General features: G+C 49.7%; 1 protein-coding gene across 3 annotated transcripts; it reads left to right on the top strand.

Moving 5' to 3' along the window:
* Nucleotides 1-1,722: 1,722 nt before the first annotated feature.
* On the top strand, nt 1,723-21,286 carry SMAP2 (small ArfGAP2). Of its 3 annotated transcripts, none has more exons than XM_074161893.1 (10): nt 1,723-1,899; nt 15,136-15,269; nt 15,834-15,919; nt 16,749-16,827; nt 17,204-17,290; nt 18,048-18,129; nt 18,647-18,747; nt 19,004-19,169; nt 19,431-19,753; nt 20,146-21,286. In XM_074161893.1, exons 1-10 carry the CDS (start codon nt 1,797-1,799, stop codon nt 20,269-20,271), a joined length of 1,287 nt encoding a protein of 428 aa, XP_074017994.1. In that variant the 5' UTR covers nt 1,723-1,796; the 3' UTR covers nt 20,272-21,286. The 3 variants fall into 3 exon arrangements, with proteins under 3 accessions (XP_074017994.1, XP_074017996.1, XP_074017995.1); XM_074161895.1 differs by having other exon boundaries at nt 1,778-1,899; nt 17,204-17,281; XM_074161894.1 differs by having other exon boundaries at nt 1,778-1,899; nt 19,434-19,753.
* The last annotated feature ends 3,208 nt before the right edge of the window (nt 21,287-24,494 follow it).

The raw sequence follows: 24,494 nt of genomic DNA, 5'->3' as shown, positions 1-24,494 counted from the left end.
GGGGATTTCTGACATGTCTGACCCGATTTCTGCCCTGTGAGCCCCCAGGCAGGGCAGCCACCCTGCCGAGGGTCCCAGGGCACCCCTGGAAACGTCCCCATGGCCCCAGCGTGGCACTGGGAGAGGGGCTGTGCCAGGGGGGCACCAGCGGCTCCCCACAGCCCTGGCAGGGCATGAGGCCCATCTCCATGTGGGGACGGATGCTCCACTCATCACCACCCCCCGCCATGCCCAGGTCCCCCCCCCCCCAGCTCCCCCCTTCGCCGGCAGCCGCCCCCCCCCGGCTCCCAGGGAACGTGGGGATGATTCATCTTGGCGATTTCTTCCTCCTCCTCACGGAGGGCTCGAAGGCTCTGCAGCAAGCGGCTGCAGACTGATTCATCGGTACTGGAGGGAGAGGGAGGGGTTCAGTGGCCCCCCAGGAGCTGCTGCCTGTACCCAGTGCACGTCAGGGGTGGCAGAGCAGTGGTTTCCATCCTTGCTAGCGGGCACGGGGCCATCCCAGTACACGGACCAGTCCGGACTGGTGATGCACCGCTCAGGGCTCCTATCTGCTCTCCGGTTCTTTCTCCCCACGTCCCATCCCAGCACCAGGAAGGCCGATGGGCTCCTGCCCTCCCCGCTCCTCCGACGGGCAGCGAGAGCCGTCCTGAGCCGCCACGGTGGTGTGGAAGCGCTTTCCACCAAAACCTGGTGTTTTGAGATAAAAAAAATCCCTCGGGCTCTAGGGTGAGAGCACGTTGTTTTCAGAGCATCTAAATTTGGCTCCTCACCATTCATGGAGCCGCTGGGATATTTCTGCTCCTGCCCCAGGCAGATGTGCCCCAGCGCCGCCACCCAGCCCGGCGCCTTTCTGGGACACCAGTGTCACTTTGGGGAGAATTATGTAATTTCAGATTGTCTCTCAGATTACTACATAGTGGCATATTTATTTTTTTTCTCCTTTTGATGCCATTTCTCATCTGAGCGCAGCTTTTCACATATTGCCAGTTCTCAAACTCTCCCCCCAGCACCTCGGTTCGGGAATACCGGGGTTTGGCTTATGAGCTCCATCTTGTTTAAAAGACTAGGTCTTTGTCTCCCCCGTTAATTTTACCGTGGGATCCAACCGGAACAACCCCCAGCCAGCCCCCCTCAACCCCCAGCCAGCCCTCCCAAGCCCCCACTCCCCCCAATACCCCCGCCACCCCACCACCCCCTTCTGTCCCACAGCCAGCCCCCCCAAGTCCCCCAGCCAGCAGCTCCAGATCCCCCCCCAGTCGCCCCGAGCCCCCAGCCAGCCCCTCGCATCCCAACGCCCCCCCTCCATCCCACAGCCAGCCCCCCTAAGCCCCCCAGGCAGCACCCCTGGACCCCCAACCAGCCCCCCCAAACCCTCCAGCCAGGCCCCCCAAAGTCCCCAACCCCCTGAAGCCCTCCAGCCAGCCCCTCCAAGCCCCCCCAAACCTCCCAGCCAGCCCCCCTGCATCCTTCAGCCCCCCCCCCCCCCCGGCCAACCCCCCCCCCCCGGCCGCAGCCCCACGCCCCCAGCTCAGCCCGTCACGTGACCCTGCCCATTCATGCCTCCCCCGCCACCGCCCCGCCTCCGCCGATTGGCTCCCGCCGGCGCCGGCCGCGCCGCAGCGAATCAACGGCGAGGGGGAGCGGCGGGGGGGGAAGGCCTTAAAGCCCGCGCGCTGCCGCCTATTGGCTCCTCCCACTCTTGACCCCGCCCCCGCCCCCGGCCGGAAGCAGGAAGCGGCGGGTGCCCGGGACGGCGGCGCCGTGACCCGCGGGCGGGCTGCGCCGGCCGCGCCATGACGGGCAAGTCGGTTCGCGACGTGGACCGGTACCAGGCGGTGCTGGCCAACCTGCTGGTGGAGGAGGAGAACAAGTACTGCGCCGACTGCCAGGCCAAAGGTACCGGCCGCCTCCCGGCGTGCCGCACCGGTTGAGGGGGCGGCGGGGCCTGGTGGGACCGGTGGGCTCGGGCCGGTGCGGTTGTCATCCCCTCGGCGCCGGCGTGTGGCGGGGCGTTGCCTCCCCCCCCCCCCCCCCCCCCCGCCGCTTGCTGCCGTGCGCTCTCGGGGGTTCTCCGGTGTCCCCCCTCCCCGGGGACCGCCGCAGCGGCTGGAGGAGGGACGGAGCCTCGGGGAGGACGGCTCCGCGCTCCAGACCCCCCCGGGAACGGGTAGGGAAAGCTCCGGCTGCGGGCAGGGCCGGCGGTGCTGCCGCGGATGGGGGGCGGGGGCTGTTTGGGGCGTTGTAGGTGGTTTCCCCTTTGGTTGAGTTGGTGCTTGAAAAAAAAAAACGAGAAAAAACCCCATCAAAATGTGGCTTCGGCAGAGTTTAATTCACTGGTAGCGGCAGCAGGCTGTGCCGGCAGGGCTCCTGTCAGAGGAACCGCTGCTGCAGCCTCTCTATCCCCGCTTCGGCGGCTCTTGAGTAGGAAACTGCCGGAGATCGGCTTATGGCAACTCATGGGCTCTGGGAGCGCGCTGGGGCTTGACCTCAAATGTCAGTGTGAAAACACTTAATCGCCCGTGGGGACTGCTCTTCTGGGGAAGTCTTGTATTAAGAGGAGCCTGGAAAGCTGGCGTTGCGTAATTTTTGGAGGGCATTCCAGCTGAGGAGTAATATCCTGTAAATGAGAGCTGTGACGTGAGCAGCAGAGCATCTTCAGGGGGTCAGGCAGGAGCTGTACTTGAAAATGCAGCGTGTGAGGAAAAAGGAAGGAGTTTCAACCTCGCCCTGGACCCAAGGACCACTGAAGGAATTTCATCTTTTATCCTGTGCTTCCTTTTTCCACTTAATATTGGTTTCAAGGCGTGTTGTGTTCCTTATTTTCCTTAGACAGGAGTGGGGTCGAGAGGAGCCAGATGGAAGTGTCTGAATTCTAGAAAACAAATGAATAAAGCGACTGTTACCCATTCCATGGTGATGCAGGTGCCTTTCTGGAGTTAGCTACTGTGAAATGCTTTCCTTTCCTGTGGTAAAAGGCTTAAGGTTATGCCCATGCCTACCTAAAACCCCATTTTAATGAGCTATTTGGAGAGCTGGACCTGAGCCTTGTTTCCCAATAGCTGCAATAAGTGAACTGGGAGTAGGAGCTGGTTTTCTATGTCCATCTGCGAGTGGGAGACTGTCACCTCAGTGTGACCTCCAAAAACTGCAGAGAGCACTGCTGAACAACATTAAAAACGGTGCTATTAAGGTTTGTTTTCAGCCCTGCTCCAAAAAAACCTCTCCAAAACCCAGTAACCTCATGGTAACAACCTGTCTTACCTTGGGGATGGTGTGTTTTGAGGTGTTTCACACCTGGCTTCGGTTGACCGTGTAGGTTGAATATGGTGTGTTGCTGGCAGAGAGCAGAATGTTCCTCTTGTTTGTGAGTCCCTTATCTCTTGGCACCTAATGCCAGCGCCAAGGGCGAAAATAGCTGCCTTATCTTGTCTTCTGAGGCGTGAGACAGTAGCGTACACAATACGGAAACAAATTCTCATAACAGCTCCAGGTTACTTGTTTTGATGCGATTAGCTTCTCCTCTTCGTAGTATCCCGGGAATGCAGTATTCCAGTTAATTATGTGTAAAAAAAAAAATAAAAATCAAAGCGTAGAGTGCAGCCACTAAAGCTGGGAGCCGCTTGTGTCTGGGAGGACAGGTAGGTTGCATGAGTCACGACGAGCAGCCTTCTCTTGTGCTGAGTTATCGGGCAAAATAATTATCCACTACGCTAATGAGATTCATGGGCATGTGAGATCCCATTCCTGAGGGCAACGTAGGGAGATGGTGGCCACAGGAGGTGTATATGCAGAAAGCTCTCCAGCCGGGTGTCTGTCTGGGAGTTGGTGCCACTCAAAGCATCACACTGGGCTGCATTTTGGTTACTGGGGCTTGGTGTGGTGTTCTCCCAGCGCTGGTGCTGGTTTGCAGTCATGGCAAGGAAGGCCCGATGTTCTCACTGCTGCTGAAAGTAGCTGCAGCATTCCGCTTTGCGTGTGGAAAGGAGCCTCAGGTGTACTCGTGCAGAGTAAAGAGCATATTTTATTTGCTATATGGCTTCTTAATAACTAAAACTCTGCGCTAATGAGTGGCCACGTGGCATTTGGTAGCTCCAGGTGGCTTCTCTCAGCATTGCCGGTGCCACCTGAAAGAAGAACTGCTTTTCTGGACAGCTGATTGCTGCTCTGTTTTTACCCAACTACAAGTCTGGCTGTGCTACTCGAGAGACACTAAGAATAATATACTTGTGTACAGTTTTGTGAACTGTGGTTTGTCACAGTCACAACTGTGGTCACCAACCACTGGTTGGTGGTGGCAGGTGATGTTTCCTATGCCAGCTCCCTCCTTTGGCAGATCCTGTTCAAGATCATAAGGATTTTTGCATGAGTTTCAACCGAGTTGAAGGCAGAGTAAGAACCTGGCAGCTCATACGGCACCTATTGAGATACTTTTCCAATAAAACATTGGCTTTTGACCATCTGTTTTTCTGCTGAAATCACTGAGTTTTGTAGTGGTTTGCTGTTTGATGGGAGCGTTGCAAAGCTGCCATGACACATAGGCAGAGACTGTTCAGTTGCCACCCACACTTCCATTATGCTGGTTCCCAATGACCTAACTACTTGCTGGGTTTCATTACTGTATTTTTTTTTTTTTCCACTTCTATATACAGATCTAGATGAGATTTCGGTACCTGGTAGTGAGAGCTTCAGTGCTAGTGTGTACCCGCTTGATTTCATGTTCTACCAAAAATTCTCAACATTAGGGTAAAAGTCTAGTTTTCAGGCACATCAGCTCTGATGCTGGCTACTGGTTGGGCCCCAGTGCTCTGGGACCAGTATAGAAACAGGGCTCGCTTGCTGTGCTGGTGGACAGTTGGACATCTTCCATATCTTCTGCCCTCATCAAAGTGATTGCTTAGAGAGAAGGCCATCTTCTGTGGTGGTCTTACGACTTGCTTTCCATCAGGCAGTGGGTACAAGTGATTCCTACTTGCGTCTTTAAGTGTGATAAGGGGAGGAAACTAATTCTCCAATAGACTCTCCTTCCCATCTATGTTTGGGATTCAAGTAAGTTCTGTGGGGCATGTCACTCTTCCCAAAGCTTTTCCTCTGACAAGCTGTTGGAGACAGTGATGGCTTCACGTGCTTTCTCTGCAGAACTTTTCTGTAGGAGCTACACAGATGAGCCCAAAAGGAGAACTGCAGAAGCGTGAGCCTGATGGCTTCCCTTTGCCTTCCTTAGACCTCTATTAATGTCCTGGGTCTAAGTGGTTGGAGGGGGGGAAAAAAGGACAAGGAAACCAGGAAGGAAAGCTCGGGGTGGTTTTTGCTACTGCAACAATAAGTGCTGCTGTGGCTAGAGGCTTTTGTTTTGGAGGAAGCTGGGCGAGATCTCTCGCCTGCTTTTTCCTCTTTGCATTGCAAACTTTCTGCCCACAGTAACTGGGGCTAAACTGGGTGATCTGGTCAAAGTGTGTGGACAGGCAGTGAGTACATCCTGTGCTGAAGGACAGTGTGGTTTTCTGGCAGTGGAGCTCAGGAGTGAAAACTCGTGTGTGTGAGAGGAATCTTCATTAGTTGGTAGAACAGGACTCGGGAGCTCAGCGGCAGCCTTTCAGGACACAATCTACCCGTGTTGGGCACCAACTGAACAGCAGATTTCAGCTCGCGAGTGCTGTCAACCACTCGTCTCGTGGTTCTCACATGCAGCTCTGAATGCTACCACGATGTTAATATCAATGATCAAAAGCAGCGATTGGGCATGGAGTCCTCTCTGCCCCACCTGCAGGGATGGAGCTCTGCCCTCGGGACAGCCCGTCGTGGCTGAGGTGGTGGAAGGGCTGTCTTCACTAAAAGCTGGAGTAATGCATTATCACAACCCTCTTTTTGAAGGCTGTTGCTGTATGAATCACTAGAACATAACGCCTTAAAAGAGGAGCCGTTGGTGAGTGAGAATGGGATCTCTTCCACCAGTGCATTTCTGATGGCAAAGGGCCTTTGGAGGGCAGTTGTGTTGCTGTTGCGGTTTTGTGTGTGTGTGTGTAAGATAACACGAGTGTCGAGCAGTCTGACCGTATTGAGTATCTGTCAGAAGATACCCTTCTGAACATCAGAATGAGTCTGGAGGCTGAAATTGCACCGTAGGAGGAGGGATGTGGTGTAATCTGTGCAAGCTGGACTTAGGACCTAAGTGTTCAGATGTCTTCCAGTAAATAGAAAATGTCTTGTGTTGAGTAACATGTCAACGGGGTTCTCCTCTGAGTTTCTGACTCTGAAGCTCTGTGCTGAACTTGTGTAACATACAGCTAATTCTATTTGATTCTCTCCTTCTCCCAAACTCTTCCCCTCTGCTCTTCCAGTCCTATCTATTCCGCAGGCTCCTTGGATCCAGTTGCCTTGACGTCGGAACGGCAGGTTCCTCCCCAGGGAGCTCCGGCGAGGACTGCTCTCTCTGTCCATCGGTCCAGGTTGCCCCGTGCTCCCCCTGGTTTGTCTGACTCTTCCCTTCGTTCCTTGTCCTGTGAGAACTGTGGGTTCCGTGCCAAAATCAACCCCTTCTTGTAACTTTTAGTGCTTAGATGGGAAACTGTTTGTTGTCAAACACAAAACCAGATCTAATTCTTCAAGAAGTCTTTTCTGAAAGAGGGGCGGAACTTTGAAAGTACGTGTTAAGAGGTGGTCAAATTCTGGATGGGAAGCAGGAAAAGCAGGATTAAAAGCTAGGTGCAGTTAGGGAAGGATGACTTCCAGTGGAACGGGGGACTTAGCTTATTACAGCTGGTTTAGTCCAGCCAAACTAGTATTAATCTAAAACATGTTGCTAATACCCAACAAAAATCTGTTGTGACTCAACTCCTCCATCAGCAGACTACTGAATGGCAGCTGGGTTTCCTTTGCAGTTAAAAGCATTATGAAGAGTAGCTTTTGAAATAGCTGCCTAGAACAACTGCACGTGATGAAGAAATGCTGGGTGGTGATGTGGACTGCTTGCCTGCAGTGGGCTTCAAAAGCCCAAGTGATAGCACTGAAGCTTCTCAGTTTGCCTTAGAAAAATCTTGTCTTAGGAGAAAGCTCTGCTTTATGTAATGGAAGGTTGCCAGAGGGGATGCATATGTGCTTGTACCGCTCATTCTAATTCTGAGCTGCAGCCACAGTATTCTGCAGTTATCTTAATGAGCACTACATTTTCTCCTGTGCTTTTGAACTGTTCTGTTCTTCTAAAGTCAGGTCTGGAAGGAATAGTCTTGCGCATAAAGCGGTATTAATTTCAAGTGAGTGTAAATGTTCAGAAAGCAACTTTCTCTGTGAGACTGGCTTTATCCCGTAGCGGTCTTCGTCTGAGCAGCACTGCCGTAGTGTACAGCTCTGGCTGTGAGCCTGACCCTACACACACCTGCCTGAAGGGAGCTGTAACTTCCCACTCCAGCTACAAAGCAAGGAAAAATCAGCCTTTCCAGTGGGGTCTTACTCTGGAATTGGTTTGCGCTTAGGAGAGTTGGAGGAAGTTACCCTTTCAGAGAAGAAGCACAGAGCTCTGAGTCGTGTACGGGGCTGCGTGTCTCTACATCTGCCAGGAATAGATAACGGGGATAATCCTCCGAGCAGAGGGCATCTGGGCAAACCGTGTCAGCTCTGATGGCCTGGTTCTTCTGCATCCACCTCCCTGGGGAACGGAGAGCCCGGGTGGTGAGGGGCTGCACGGCAGAGGGTGTATATCCAGGGTCCAAAAATGCCATGTGGTTCTTGGAGCGTGGCTGCAACTTTGTTCCTATAGAAAAGTTTGTTCCTATAGAAACTGCGGGATGAATTACGTAAGGTACCACTCGTGTGCCAGCCTCTGCAGAAAATGCCTCTGCAGTTTAAAGGTAATACATCTTTCGGAATGCAATTAGGTTATCAAAACTGACTAGAGAATCAAGAATAGCTTTGGTCTCCTTCAGGTTGAGCCAGAAGAGCGATTACTTTGTGTCCCAGGAGATCTAGGAGAGAAAAAGTTGGAGTTTTTAAGAGAAACTGTCTTAGAGCAAAGCTGCCTCTGGTGCGAAACTGGTTACATGTGCTATGGTCAGACCTTCGGTTAAACTGCTTTCCTCTAGTTTTGGCAAATCATGTCACTTCTTACTGGCCAGGTTTTGCCCTTTCCTTATGAATGTCAAGTCCTTTTTGGCAAATTTAAAATAGTCCATGTCCAGCTCTAGATATTGAAGAGATTCTCAAGCAAGCCAAAAGCGGCCCTGGAGCTGAGGCTCCTTCCTCTCTCAGGAGCTGTTTTAGGGACTTAGTGACTTGTACTTGCCTTGCACAACCCAAATGAGATTGGAAGATAGGGTCTAAATATTTTCAAAATGCAGTGAAGAACTCGGGCTGGGTGAGCAGATGCCTTGTAAGGGATTTGATGGTGGAGAAATTCTAAGTTGGGTTTTGATGGTGCAAATATTAGTGATAGAGTGATAGTGTGAGTTGCCATCCTGCAGCTCCGCTTATATGTGTGTTTGGGCACAGGGATGGTGTTTACCTATTACCTAAGTTTGTTTTTTGCATTTCATGGAAATTCAAGACTCCTTGAAGTCTGCTGCCTTTGCCCTGGTGACTTCTAGGACTGACTTGTGTGTAGTTTTGGCCAAAACCTAGTGATGGGGCATGTTATCTCGTCTCTGGAACACTATGAAAGCCTCGTCTCTGATACTGAGCATCTAGATGTTGGGACTCTTGCTATGCAGAAATACGTGCATCATGGAACTTGACTGATTTCTATCTATTTTTAGGCATTGTGGTCATCAGTATTGGTAATGTTAACCAACCACTCCTCTTGTATGGATTCTTATTGTAGCATCTGTTTGAAATTGTCACTTTTATGTTTATTTACTGAAGTAATAAACATCACTGGCTTGAACAGCAGGAAGGACCCACCCTGCTGTTTGCAGCATCCATTTTCGTTTCCTCCCCTTTGCTCCATCTGCCTCTGTATCATCGCAGCACGTGGTGAAAGAACAAGATGGTGATGATAAGGTGAGCGCTGAAGGCTTCTGCTGGCTTACCACCGCTCCAAGGTAGAGCAGAAGCTGCTGTGTGGCTCCCTTCAAGGCTCTGGGCTCTCAAATGTTATGTGTTTGTGATAAACTGTAGAAAATTCACTGCCTGCTCCTGAGAGGAAACGGAGGCGGCACCAGTTTGATCTGACTTGCCCAGTAAGGTACCTGTAGCAAACATCATGGCCTGGGGAAGGAGAGGGTATACTGGTTGCTGCTCATACAGCCAAGGTTTTTAAGGCAAAGCTCCAAGCTGTTGTTGGAAGCAATATTCTCAACCTCCATAGTGCCTCTGACTCTTCTGTTTTCCTACGAAGAGTGGTTAAAGCCTGTAATTACTGCAGCAAACTTCTACTGGAAAAAAAATAAAATAAAGACAAAACCCCTAAAAACAGCCTTTTCCTCTTTCAAATGATGGCACAAAGTTGAATTTTTGAGCCACTGAACTACTTAACTAGTCATATATCCTTATCACACTCCCTTGCTACAGAGCTTTTTGGCCTTAGCATCCCTGTTTCACTGGGTTCCAATGGCTTCCCGAAAACTGCACAATACCTTAGTCTGGTGCTAAACCTGGGGGTACAGCAGGTATTAATGCTTCACAAATCTGGGATAGGTCCATGAACCCTGCATCAGGATGGATGCTCAGGCCAGTAACTAACTACCCTGTGTTAGTAACTAAAAAGCATAATTTAGAGATCCTGAAGTTGGGTTTAACCGGGCTTTTTACCCACTTTTTTTACCCACTCCTTTTACCCAGAGGAGTTTACCTTGTTTCTAACTAATCTGCACGCTCGACTGTAGAACAGACGGCTACAGTAAAGGGCAGAGGAAGTTGTTTTGTAAGACAGCCTTTGTCATAGCTCCTCCATGAGCGGAATGAATTTCAGTAAGTCATTGAGCAATCCCTTTCCAGAGTAAGGAAACCCCAAGTCAAAGGAAGCTCTTGGATACTTGGCTGTTTCCTCCTTTGGCTCCGAAAAAAAAAAAAAAAAAAAAAGCGGGGCTTTTCAACTCGGATCCTGATGAGAAATTTCCAAGTTCTGGTGAAAAGCTTGTACGAGAGGATGTGAGTGTCGTCTCGTGGGGACTGCCCCACTCCAAGGAGAATTTCCCACATCCACCTCCTGAGGGGGTGGTTGTAGGATGCTGTAGCCCAACACACGCCGCAGTGTTACTGGGATCAATGGGCTGGGCAGGACCCATCTCCCTGCTACAGCTGGGCTTTTGCTGGAGTGCTGGCGGGCAGGGAGCCTGCGACTCCAGTGATTGTTTGCACTGAGAATATTTCATTAGGCTTTGAATAGCGATGTTCTCTCCTTCCTGCCTATGAAAGCATCTTTTTTTTTTTTTTTTCCTGCCCCCCCCCTCCCCCCTTCTCAAAAGAGCAGTGGCTTTGCAGCCAACTTCTGTTTTATTTTTAAATGCCTTCTGGAGGGTTATTGCCGAAGAAACTTGTATGAGTGGCTTGAGCCAAAAATCTAATGTCTGAATAAAGGGTGAGGAGTGAATCCCCTTGGGATTCCTTGATTAAAAACACTCGAGGGTGTGAACTTTCAGCAAGTGACTCAGACATGAAGTGGACCAGGGGTTTTAAAGGGAATTGGGAGCCTTTTCAGCAAGGGCAGATCATTCAGGCAGCCCTTGTGGGCATTAATGAGTCTGGCTTAGATGCCAAGTTGAGCTGGTATGACCAGCTCAGTATGCGGGGTTTATTTTGACAGGCTGGGATATAAAACAGGCTGAGAAACCGTCTCCTGGAAGCACCGACCGGGGCAGCTGAGTCGTTTGCACATAGCTTTCTACTCTGCTGGATGGGGACGCATCCTCGCCTGGCAATACGCTCCGGTATTCGGTGCGGCTCTCCAAAATGAAAACTGACTGAGCAATAGATGCTTTAAAGCTCGTGATCTCCCTGCAACCCCTGCCAGGGTAGGAATATATCCCAAGGTGGGCTGAGCTGGCCTTAATATCGTGCTGGAACTGAGCGTGTAGCTGGGCTCTTAAATCTGTTTTGATTTTTACTCAAAGCTGCCGTTTTCTTTAATCTCCTGTTCACCTGCAGGTGGTTGGCCTTTTCCAGGAAGGATTTGTGCACGTATGAGGCAATACACAGGGACATGGGGTGCTTAATGGAAACCGAACGGTGCCCAGCCCGAGTTGGTGTCAAGGAACTTGCTTACCATGGATGGTAAAATTAGCCATAACACTGAACCAAAAGCGCCTGCAGCATCAGGTTTGTGTGCCTGATGCTGGTTGTCACCGCAGCAAGCTCCCAGGGCTGCGTTTGGGAAGGAGTTTTCATTTAGGCCGTAAGCTCCAAAGCCATCTGCTGGCTGCGAGGATGCCAGCCTCGGGGGAACTATTTTTACAGCATTAAGCGGGAGTATTCATGCGAGGACCGATTTCTTTCATCTTTCCTTCTGGTGGTTTAACAAGCTAAATGTTTCCGTTAGCCTTGTCCTAAAACCTTTGGCATCTCAGCGTCCACGATCGACTGAACCCGGAGGGTGAGATGCTCCCCGTGGCGTGCCCTGCCCTCGTGCGAGCAATTAGTGGTGAGTGTCGGGGTGTGCACAAAGGCTGCCAGGGAAGATAGTGTTCCACGACGGCTCTGACAATGCCGGTAACACTGCTGTGGTGTTCTCTGAAGTGACTTTCCGGTATAAGAACTTTTTTTTCTCTGAAAAAGTAACTTCTGCTAAGGTGGTTTTTTTCCCCCTTCCTGTCAGTGCTCAGTCACTGGAGCTTCTGTACAGTCTTTAGCTCTGTTTAGTTTTTGGGAAGTTAAATGCTGTAAATGCCACCTGGAGCTTTCTGCAGGTCAGTCACCTTGGAAATGGCATGTGAAACTGGGGGGGGAACGGCTGTACAAAGTTCTCCCTGGCCAGATCTTTACGGGCACTTCCCCGTGTGATTTCTAGCACGAGCTCCATCGTGGCCTCAAAAGAGGGAAGTGGGAGCTTGTTTACATTTGCATCAAAACCCTTCCCCCCCCCCCTCCTTGCCCACACAACTAAGTGGTTTAGAAGAAATGAAATGGCAAAAATGTTGGTTTAGCTTAATGGTTGGGGATGTTGGATACTGGCAAAGCTGGAGGTGTGTGTTCGGGCTGGTGCTGCTGCTTGTTGCATCTGACCCAACCCAACGTGACATCTGGGCTTTGTCCAGCTGCTTCCTCGGTGGCAGTGGTTAGGATGGGCTGTCTTGCGTGGGATACCCTTCCTTTTGGGAAAAGAAACCTTGTAATGTTCCTTGCTGCCCAAGGCACCAAATGATCATTTCAAAGAGCGTGAAGCTATTTGGAGTTTGATGTTATTGGAGCTATTTGAAGTATTTGGAGTCAGCCCTTCACTGACGTTGAGGCAAGGGGTTTTCTTCTGCAGCTGTTTGTCTTAAAGTAGCTTTTCACTCTAGAGGGATGGAGCTGCATCTTGTTCCTCTTTTTTTTTTTCTCAGAATCTTGATGTATTGTAATCTTGATGTGTAACTAGGCTGAAGAAATGACTAGTTGTAGTCAAAAGGACAGGGTGCTCAGCTCTAAAGCTCAAATTCACATCCTGTGCAGAACCGGCTGCAGACTCAGGGCAGTGTTTTGGAGAGCCATCCAAATAATCCTGCTCATGTGGCTCTGGAGTCAGTGCCGTGTCAGGGCAGACCGAACTTCTGGGCTCACTCTCTTCCTCCTGCCTTCAGGCAATGATGACCTCACATCCCCAAACTTCTGGCATTTCCTCTGGTCTGTACACCTGAAGCCCTGTGGCATTTACTGGCACTGCAGGTATGCCCAAACCTCGGCTGGAATAAGCATCAGTGAAAAGAACTACCCTTGGTTGTGTAATGTGTGTTTATCACCAAACCAAATGCTAGCTGCTAGGAGGATTTTTGAAAGCCTACATATTTTATTTTTTTTAAATATTCACTGGCATAATGAAGTGCTGTCAGTACTAGGGTCTTTCAGAGGTGGGATCCACAAGTTGCAGCAACGGTCAGTTGTTATTCCTCTGCTCAGCCCTTGCTATTTCAGACCCTGCATCCCAACCGGAGTGATGCTGAGGCAGGAAGGGTGTAACAGACGGTACCACTGAATCATTCCCTCGCGTGGCACCACGGGGTGGGAGGCTGCAGTGCCTGGAGTGAGCACATGTGACAAACCGGTGAGCTGATTACTACAGCCCTGATGGAGTATCTAGCTGACTATTAATCCTTTTAGTCCTATGAAGGCTAAATATATCTGGAGTTTAAATCTAACCTTGAATCTCATGCTTAATCCTGCCGGCACTCTCATGTTATAGCCTTCAGAGAACTCCACAAATAAATCAAATGAAGGATCAGGGTTCCTGGCTTCACCTTGGTGTGCTGTGGGCATAACATTGAAGAAGCCTTTTATTCCCATGCCTTATTTTGTGACTGGCATGCTTAGGTGATGCTAAAAGAATGAGCCCCTGCTTTGCTGCATTCAGCCCTATATTTTGGTAGGTATAATGAAGGAACCGAGGTGTAGGCAAGAGTATGCTTCTATTAAGGTCTTCACCAAGAGCTGTTCCTAAGCTGGGAAGTGACTTTTGTCAGCTTCATTAAATTAGTATGATTCTCAAGGGCCAGTGTTCTAGTGAAAATGCAGAAGGCAATGGCAGGACAGGCCAGAAGCCTTAAGAAAGAGGTTTTTTTTAAAATCATAACACGAGTTAGCTGGGATAGGTACTGGGGGTAAGTTGGAGGTTGGATGCCTTTGCCCTGGAAGGGACCACGAGCCACTGATTGCACTTAGCAGCGCCAGATCCCTCAGGACTCTCCAGGCTTTTCCACTAGATGGGAATTAAACTGTTAACAGCCATCGAGCATATCCAGGAGAGTCAAATACAGTGCTGCTTTTTTAGGGCTCTGAAATTACACTTTCCCCCTCTTCCCCCTCCCACCTCACTCCCATTAGCTTTGAGGCTTGCTATTTTAACTGTGGCAAGAAAAGACAGAAGAACACTTCATCTGCAATAATGCCTGTAATCCCTATAAAAAGAGCAAGAACAGTTTATTGGAGGCTGTTGGGTCCCTTATTCAGGACATGGCTTTGCTGTGGCTGTTTGGCCAGTTACCTGTGGTCGGTGATACCCACCCCACGATGGAAGGTGGGCACATTAGCTGTGTCACTGGCTGGTGGCTCCAGCCAGATAATTTAGTTTTAAAACCTGCTTGTCTCACACTGCAGAGAACTTCTTCCAAAGCTGCTCTTCCTTCAGCAGGACTGGGGGTTTCCATGATCGGGGGGCTGTTGGCCCTGGCTGGGAGGGGGGGCTACAAGTGGTGGGAGCGCCCCTGGACCGCTGCCCTCCCCTGGGTAAAGCATTGCTGGGTTTCCTGCAGAGAACTATTTGCAGTGAGTAAATCTGAGCTTGTTAATCTTTCCCTCGTGGTTTGTTTTTCTTTTTTTTTTTTTTTCCCTGGCATGATCTCCCTTCTCTACCTTGGAGCTCTCCTGCCTGTCTGAAAGCCGCATGCGAACCGTCAGTCCCATCAGAGCTGTAGAAACTGCGGAGTGAACTGTTCATCCTGCCAGGATCCCAACCTGGGGTTCTGCCCCTGGCTCTATGGGGGTTTTTGGTGGCCAAAGTACTGGGCTTTGTCCTGTTCTCCGTACTCAGCTGTAGCTTCCTGCATGAGACCAGCAGAAGATGTGCTGATGCAGCCCCTATGTCAAATGCTGAGTATTTCATACTGCTTTTCCTTGAGCAGTAGTGAATATTCTGGAGCTGATCCCACTGCAATAGGGTTACCCAAGAAAGATTCTCCATTGCTATAGCAGGAGCACAGACTTACATTGACACGACTGTTATGTCAGTTCAAGCAAGAAGAAACTGGGGGTTTGTGGTGGTTTGGATGCTTATTTTCTTCCCTCCTCCCCATAGTTGTGTAGAGCTCTCAAAGTGGAAGAGGGAGTCAATAAAATACTAGCTCTCAGTACAATCATTAGGAGACAATCCTTAAACATCCTGCTGATGTCTAACGCAGTCTCGAATCTGATGAAAATGTAAATGCCTCGGTCCCAGTTCACTTGGTGCAGTTTCTCAGTTGCTCAAGGCAACTCCAGCTTGACGTGCTGGTGTGAAACACTTCTGTCTCTTTGCAGGGCCACGATGGGCATCCTGGAATATTGGTGTATTCATCTGTATTCGTTGTGCTGGGATCCACAGGAACCTGGGAGTTCATATATCCAGGGTCAAATCTGTCAATCTCGACCAGTGGACGCAAGAGCAGATACAGGTAATGAGTGGGGCTCACGACCGGGGCTTGGGAAGCTGGGAAATGAAGTCTGAATAGGCCAAAGTTGTGGGAAGTGAATCAGGAAGAAGGTATCAAGCTGGGTTAGAGTGGGAGGGGAAAATGTCATGATTTCAGGCTCAGCAAACATCAGAGGGTAACGACAAACACTTCTGTAAAACTGCCAAAGGCTGCTGTTGGCTGGAGCTGCTGCCCACTTCCTCTCCTCGAGGCTCCCAGAAGATAAATCCTGGACTTGCAGAGTGATTTTAGGATTCTAATGTGATATTTTTCTTGTTTTCAAATACATACTGTGCTGTGGTGCTTAGGACTGGCTAATTGTAGTGGGGGGGAGGCGATCATAGCAACTGCATCAGGGATTCCCAGCTAGTGGGCTTGCACCAAAAGCCTGAGGAGCATCTTTCAGGTGCAGAACAGACTTCAAAAATCTACACGTGCCTTCTAGTTCTCATGGATAGGCTTTGGCTTGGTAGCCTGCTGTGCTAGTATGTGTAAGAGCTTTAATGGCTGTGAAACAAACAGTTCAAGGATTCTTTTGAATTGCAGTGCATGCAAGAGATGGGAAACGGCAAAGCAAATCGTCTTTATGAAGCCTACCTGCCGGAGAACTTCAGGCGACCTCAAACAGATCAGCATCCTTTCTTCCTCTGCTGCTGGGGAAACGTGGAGCCTTTTCATCTTGTCGCTTTGTAGCTGCACTCCTTGCACAGGAAGGTTTAACTTCGTGTGTCTGGGCATCAGCCATGAGAATGAGTCCCTAGTTGGGCTCCCTCCAGGCAATGCTTCCAGAAGAGAGCTGAAAGGATCGCTCCTGAGCTCTGAGGGTGGACAACTGGAACATGAATGCCACAGCCTGAAGCTGTTGCACGAGATGCGCTTTAGAGTCTGTGGCAAATAGGAGGGTTGACTTTCCAAAGCGCTGAGCATTTAGAATTCTCAGGGGAGACAGATAAAAAGGTTTAACACTTCTGAAAAATGAAGCTGTAACTTTAACCTTACGGGAGGGTTTCCAGATGCCGAGTGCGACAGGAGTATAGTGATGTAAACCTAAAGAAACACAAGAGCACCTCTACCATCACTTTTACCTTAAGCTGGTGGCTGAGGCGCTTCTGTATGAGCAGGATCCGTTTCTCTGCCCGCTGTGATTTGTGCTACTGACACGTATGCTCTTAAGTGATGGCTGAAGTAAATATACATCAGTGAAGAAAACACGCTAGGAATTTAAGCCCTGATTTAATGTACCTTTTATAGCACCGTCGTGCTTGGAATAACCCACGGGCAAAAACTGAGTAGCTGAAGTAGTTGGATCCAACACTAAATTATTTTAAGAAAGTTACTGCTGGAAATGCTCTTTAAACAGTCATTAGCTTAGTTACAGCCTGTACCTTGTATCCACATGTCAAATAATACTACGTAAGTCTTCTATTCTTGAATCATTTGTCTTTAACAAGCTGCTTGCAGAGCTGTGGAGAGCTTCATTCGGGATAAATATGAAAAGAAGAAATACATGGACCGAAGTATTGACATCAACGCATTTAGGGTTGGTTTCTATTCCCTTCCACAGAAGCTTGACTACATGTTAAGATATAAGTGTCTGTCTGTCTTATGAGTAAGCTGTGACCCTATGAAAATAGGCAGTTTAAATGTTTCCTGTATTAGTGACTAATCTCTTCTCCCAGGCTGATTGCACTAAGTCATTCTGTAGAAAGAATTTAAATTGGAGGAGACCTTTGAAGCCGCCTTGTCCACCTCCTTCCTCAAAGCAGGACCAGCTTCAAATATAGGTCTTTAGCTGTACCTTTGAGGCTTTTTAGATTAGTAACAGCATCGTATAAAGCTCTGTATGAACTCTCTCTTGGTAGGATGAGATGAGTTTTGACCCTCACGTCAGTGGTTGTTTTTCTTTTTCCTTACAGAAAGAAAAGGATGACAAATGGAAAAGGAGTAATGAGCCAGTATCAGAAAGGAAACTGGAACCTATCATCTTTGAGAAGGTGAAAATGGTAAGGCCAAAAGGCATGGTGACAGGTCAGCTGTAAACACCTCTCTCAAGCAGAACAGAGGTGATCCAGCTTGATATGGAGGCATTTTTTCTGGCCTCAGTCACGGCACTGGATGCATTGAGTCACGCTAATGGTAGTAGCTTGTTTTTACTGCTCGTCCAGATACTAAGCAGACCTGTTCTGCCTCGCGACGCAGAGCAGATCGGAATCCAGCTACTCCCCGCTTAGCTTTCCAGCTTGAGCGGTTACTTTTTTCCTAGTTTAGAGCATGCTTAAATTTAGCAGCAGGTTCCAACATAATGGGACAATAAAACAACTGTGTAATGCTCAGTCTGAAATTCTATTTGCTTTGGAAGTGCTTATGCCCACTGGAAAAAAGGATTTTAAGGGTTAATTTCACTGAATTTTTTTTAAGAGTTGGAAGGGACCATAGAGATCATCTAGTCCAACTCCCCTGCTGAAGCAGGATTGCCTAGAGTATGTCAGAGCATGTTACTCAAGACTGCATCCAGGGGGTCCTAAAAATCTCCAAAGGCGGGGACTCCACACCCTCCCTGGGCAGCCTGTTCCAGGGCTCTGGCACCCTCACCGTGAAGAAGTTTTTTCTCATATTTGAGTGGAACCTCCTGTGTTCCAGCTTCTGCCTGTTGCCCCTCGTCCTCTCACTGTCAACTGGCTTTACTGTCTCATTAAAGCCTCTAATGTATCAGAGTAAACCCAAAATTTGAACAAGACTTCTGCTGTTCTTTTTCCCCAGCCTCAGAAGAAAGAAGAAACGCAGCAGTCTAGAAAAAGTTCTCCTAAATCTACCGAACCAGTAATGGACTTGCTGGGACTTGGTAAGAGCCTTCCCAGCCTTATTGCACTTGTCACAATGACCCCGTGCACCATATTTGATCTTGGGAATCTGATGAGCTTTTGGTACTTATTTTCCATGTCGGTGAACAGTAGCTGGTAGGAATAGAGTGTTTTGCTTAAACTACTCCAGTGAAGCTCTCGGCGCTCAGCGCTGCGGCAGAAACAGTTTTCCTTATGGTTTTCCTCTGTGCTGGTGTGGTGACTGTGCCTGGAGTGTTACAGGAGCAGCTCTAGTGGTCTCCAGATGCCACGTGGCTCCTGGCTGCTCTGAGGTTAATAGGACGGATACGGCGCAGTGCACTTCCTCGGTCCTCAGCCAGCTCCTTCTCGGCATCAGAAGGACAAGCCAGGAGCTGGCAATATGTGTTGGCTAAAGTAGGGTACGGGTCGGGTCACTGGGTTGGGTGGCATCTGTGCAACCTGCTTAATTGGCGAGGAGGCTGCCCCTCAGCCTGAGGCCATCTGCGATGGGTGTTCTCACAGCTCTGTCTCTCCCAGACGCTCCTGTGACAGCCACCGTGACGAATGGCCGGCCTAGCAGCTTAGAGAAGGATCTCGATCTCTTCGCATCGGTGGCATCAAACTCTGACTCCAGGAAGGTAAGTAGGGAACATCAGTGCTTGGCAAAGCCTGGTGAGAGGCTTCAATCAGAATCACAGAATGGTTTGGGTTGGAAGGGGTGTTAAAGATCATCTTGTTCCAGCCCCCTGCCCTGGGCAGGGACACCTCCCACCAGACCAAGTTGCTCAAAGCCCCATCCAGCCTGGTCTTGAACCCCTCCAGGGAAGGAATTGAGATGTGTGTCTTCCCCTTGTGCTGAATCCAGCTGTGGCACTTGCACTGTCTCTGTCTCAGGTCACTGGCTCCATGCCGACATCTGGAAGTGCCGGTTCTGTTCCTGAAAACCTGAATCTCTTCCCTGAGCCGGGAAGCAAAGGGGAGGAAGTGGGGAAGAAGCAGCTCTCCAAAGACTCGATCCTCTCCCTGTACGGCTCCCAAACACCTCAGCTGCCTGCGCAAGGTAACAGAGCTCAGAATAGAGCTGGGGAGCGGCAGTGCGCTAATCCCGAGTGGGTGGGGTGTCCTGGCAGCTGACAAGGGAAGGTGTGGGAATGTAGGTGGTCCTTCTCAAGAACTGGTGAGTAGCATGATGAGCCGCTTAGTCCGGATGTCATGGCCGAGTGGATGTTGTGATAGTCCCTGATTTTTGAAGGTCGGTATTTCAGTCCCTGCCAACGAACGCAGCAGTTCTTCCCTTCACGGCTTCTCTGTCTCTTTCTAGGAGCAATGTTCATGGCCCCGGCTCAGATGGCATATCCTGCAGCAGCTTATACTGGCTTTCCAGGAGTTCCCCCCTCCAGCAGCATGATGGGAGGCATGATGGCCCCGTCAGTGGGCATGATGGCCCAGCCTGGAGCTGCAGGGATGGTGACACCCATGGCCATACCGGCTGGATACGTGGGTAACGTGCAGGCGGCTGTCATCGGTGTCCCCAACGGGATGATGGCTGCCCAGCAGGCTGGCTACGTCGCTGGGGTGGCAGCAGTTCCCCAGCCCGTCTATGGCGTGCAGCCATCACAGCAGCTTCAGTGGAACATCGCCCAGGTGAGGCGTCATCTTCTGCTGACCCAAAGGTGGACGGAGGGCAGGGGAGGCACATGCGATTCAATCTAGCCCCTTACCCGAAGAATTCGGTGCTTTTACAGCCTGGCTCCTGGGGTTGGGTGAGCTCTGCTGGTACCCCAGGAAAACTGGGGGTTCAGAGCTCTCAGTGCTTGGTGGAGAACAAAAATCAATGCAACAAGCTAAAATGCAAACTTCCTCAGCTGGCTAGGTGGGCGTGCACCTGAGAAACCAATGACTTCTGTTCACCATAACCCTTTAGAAGAACTAGCTTAAGCCTGTAATGTGTTGGGGAGGAAGAGTTTTACCTGTGAGTGCTGTGGGCTGGTGGTCTCCTTGATGTAGTCTTGACTTCTCTCCTCTCCCCTTTGCAGATGACCCAGCAGATGGCTGGGATGAACTTCTATGGAGCTAATGGCGTGATGGGATATGGACAGTCAATGGGTGGAGGAGGTGCCCAGGGCAGCAATCAGTCCCTCAGCACTCAGATGTGGAAATGAGCCCTCGCGTTGTGAACCATTTTTGCCTTCTGTTCTGTTCTTCAAAACTGCTCCATGAGACATTCAGGGTTTTTTCTTTCTGGCTGGCTGCCCAGCCCGAACCTCTCTCCATAACCGAGACCCATCTCTGCCTTTTCACTGTCAGACACGGTGAAACCTCAGTGACCAGAACATGAGCTCCCCTGTATTTAGCACAGTCAATGCACACTTCTGGGGTGGATCCCCTCCTTGCACAAACCTCCACTAATGCTTCTGGGTAGCACTTAACGTCCTGCTGGGTGTTTTAGCAGAGGTGTGACTGAGGAACTTGGGAAATCCGTACTTAATACAGGCCTGTAAGGTCAGGCCTTTTAAGAATCACTTCAAATTCTAGTATTAGTAGGGGTTTTGGTTAGCAGAGGGGTGGAAACCTTGTTTGGTGCTGAGGAACTGGATTTTAACCCAAGCCCAGGGGCAAGCGAGCCTTGCTACCTCTTCCCTCGAGTGGAGTTCTCCGGAGCTGAGGCCTTGCTGTGCTTGGCTCGCCAACCCTCATTGGAACCAAAGTCATTTGGAAGACCCCTCTCCCTCCCCCCCGTGAGCAAGCAGGATTCTCGCGCAGTGTGGGGGCAAGCTGTTTGGAATGTGAAACTTGCACTTCAGAGTGGCTTTTCTGTCTAATATGTGGTATTGATGTATTTAACTTTTAACAATCTAACTGAGAGTTAACTTATCGAGGGCTGAGAGCCCACTGCAAGTTTTCTTACACTTTTAAAATTACTATGACATCCTAATTTATACTTTTTTCATACTTTTTTTTTCTTTTGTTCCTGTGTAATCCCGGTACCCTTTCCTGGCTGGCTTTTGACATTCTAATCTAGGCATAGAAAGTGGGTGGGTCGGATTTTCTTTTTTCTCATCTTCAGTAGAACACAACTGCTTAAACTCATCGGCGTGAGCAAGAAGCCAGACTTCTGTGGTCTGCTTTATCCTGTGTATATGTAAATTCCCAAATAAAATACTGCGGTGAAACCTCAACTGACTTCTCTTGTGGGGTTGGTTTTTGGTTTGTGGTTTTCTTTTTTTTTTTTGAAACAGCACAACAGATTGTGTTTAAAGGCTGCTGTCACTGGGGAGAGTTGTTCACTTCAGGTGGGTGTGGGGGATTCGGAGCCTTTCATCCAAATGGGACTAACTCCATCTGCTTCGTAGCAGGGGCTGTGTCCCAAATGCCAGGACTAGCGTTTGCCTGAAAGCTACGGACCATCGGCACGCGAAGAACCAGGCTCAGCAGAGGCAGAATCAGGTCAGTTGACACTTTTATATACAAGAGAGAGTCCCAGGTGGGGGGGGGTGTGTGTGTGAATGCAGCATTCCTGCAGCTCCGGCTGCGGGGAGAACTCAAATTATCAGCAATGCGGCTTTACACGAATGTTCAACACCCAGGCCTATTCAAATGGTAAATTTTAAGCTTTTACAAAAAGTGGTAACAGTGAGAATATGGAAATCTGGGGGGTGTGGGATTTAGGAACTGCCTAAATAAGAGATAGGAAGGCCAGTTTTCCTTAGGTCTGTGGGTGGCTACGTGCAGCTGCAGGGGAGAGAGCTCAGCTAATTGTGTGCGCCTTGAGTTGATGGTACTCTGCTTGCATATTAATTATGGTATTTCTTTCCTCCAGTGAAAACCTGCTCTTTTCAGAAAAAAAAAAAAGAGGGTTTCTTCTTCTTCCACTCAGCCCCAGCACATCAGTTGCGGGGAGAGGGTTGGCTTTTTCTTAAGCTCCGCATGTGGGTTTGGGCTGGATGCTTTGAGAAGCTCAACTCAAGCACAGGAAAAAGTTTTCAAGCTGGCTTTAATCATCTTCACTTGCTGCCCCAATACTGTACATGCAGGTACAAGCCAATGAAAATGTGAATACTTCAGGTTTGGTGTGTGTGTTTTTTCTTTTTTTTTCCTCCTTGGGAAAACTGGCTAAGAATATTTTACAAAATAGCGTGCACCCTCACAGCCATCAGTCCTGCTGCATATAAACCACAAAAATACAAGAGTTTTACATTAAGAAAGACCACGCACATATAAAACATTACATAACACAGGTATAAAATTGCCATTTGCTTTTTTTTTTTTAAATCTATTACCATTCTCAAGTATCCATCACAAGCCCATCCCCTTGTCTTGAACGTGGAACTGGGGCTTAAAGGCCCCCCCCAGTTCAGCCCTCTGCGGCGTTTATTTTAAGGTGGAGTTGTTAACGCTGAACGAATCTGTCATCAAAGCAAAGTTTATCACAAAATCCGAGTGGGCTAGTGAAGGCAGCCGAATTTGTTCACTAATGCCATTATGTCCTGGCTTCCAAAAGGACAGAGCTCCCCAGGGTGAGTGTGTCCCGTACGAGTTCGGCACCGACCGCTCCTGTCCCCGCAGCTCACGCCTGCACAGGGAAGGACCTAAGGTTGGCGTGTGCCCCTCAAAGGGTGAGGTGTCTGCTCACTTAGTTCGTTAGGGACGGAAGGCTAAGCTCAGAGTAGCAATTAACTCGTGGCTATAATGGAGTTCTGACATTTTCCCAATCTTACGGGACTCTCTCGGTTTAGGAAATTTCTTCTCAATGTGACTTGTTGGGGAGTTAAGGATGGAAAATGGGAAGTGGCTGAGATTTCTGTGTCCTTGCCTGGTCGTATCGCTTTTGTAGGATGCACCCTGTCAAGGTACGCCTCTGAGCCTCCCAAAGCAGGTACCGGGAGGAGAAGGCTGTGGATAGAAATGCCTGGCTGAGCTGTTCTGGGTGCGTATCTCATCACCTTGTACCTTTAACGGTCTTGGACCCTTTATGTGCATTTTCTTTGCCAGTGTGTGTTAGTTTTCTGGCCCCTCGTACTTCTGGGGGGACTAACAGTTTCAAAGGCATAGGCTGTATTTAAAGATCTGTAAGGTACAGGTAAAATTCCTCCTTAGGTGCCTTCTTTAGGAATATAAATTCTGAATTTTTTTGATAGGATGGATGCTTCGGTTTGGGTGCTTCTAAAAAAATTCATCGGTGCTTTTCTCTGTGTGCTTGTGTGGGTTTGGTTTGGTGGTGTTCCTGGTGCCATTAGTAAGCAAATTCAAGGACAAAGTTCAGTTCAAACTTGGAGCTGCTACTTTACCAAGTGTTGTTACCAAGACAGATGTATATGTTTTTAATATTTGAGGTATAAACTTCTGAGATTAATGACAGATTCTTGAGTCCTGGACAATATCTTAAATGGTCCAGGTGCTTGTTCATCGCTTAATTTTGAGGTGGGGAGTAGGACAACATGATGGGGAAGATTATTTAGGTTTTTTTAACTGCATGAAAAGATCAAGCCCTTTTAAGAAAACAAGGCCACCAACTTCAAAGTGCTAACATTCAAGAGGCATCCGCTGCCAGGGTCCCTGGCCAGTTTGGGGACAAGGAGGGGGGTGCTGCTCCACCCAGAGCCCCTCTGACACCAAGCGCTGCTTCACTGCGAGCGTTAGGGCAAAGCTCCCTCTTTTTAGCGAGTGCTGGGATCTCTAGCTATACACAGCGATGCTGTTGGGAAATGGGATCCGTGCTCCATACCTGTCCTCCCGCTGGAGGGACGCCCTTTCTGCCCACTTCTGGGGCTCCCTCGCTCCATCCACACTACGGACAAAAGCTTGAGTGAGGGTTTAGTGTCCCTCCAAGAGCAGCAGCGCCGTCCTCAGCTCGTGGCACCCCAGATGCTGGCCTCCTTGCCAGCCCTTCCTGGGAGGGAGGGGGGGACTGTTTAGGGGAGCAGGGCTGCAAACACCCGCCCGTGTCAGGCCAAGGGGCAGCCTTTGGACCCCTTTTATCTACATCCTTTTTAACAGGGTGGTACCTACTGTCCAGCCGAATCATCCCTCCCTCCAAAGGAGCACTTTGGCCTCTTGCTTCCCTTGCCCTTCAGCTCCGGGATCACTAGTGCCAGCGCCGAGCGAAGCAGAGGTTGGGCTGGCAGGAGCCAGCAGGGGAGGGGGTGGGAGACGCACACCCCGCGGGATTGCTCTTCATTGCACAGTTACAACAAAAAAAAAAAAAAACCTGAATGTGATCGAGTGCACTAAGCTCGGGTTCTTAAAAAAAGAAAAGAGGAGAAAAGGTAAAAAGGGGGAAAAAAAAAGTAATGAGGTATAGCAATAGTCAGAGCTGCAGACAGGCACAGAGGTGACACCAGCGCTTGGGGCACGGTGGCAGCCCCGTTCTCCTGGGTTCCTCGAT

Source organism: Numenius arquata, chromosome 21 (assembly GCF_964106895.1).
Source record: "Numenius arquata chromosome 21, bNumArq3.hap1.1, whole genome shotgun sequence".
NCBI lineage: Eukaryota > Metazoa > Chordata > Aves > Charadriiformes > Scolopacidae > Numenius > Numenius arquata.
Note: the sequence above shows the minus strand (reverse complement) of the source record. Positions and strands in the feature narration are given on the sequence as shown.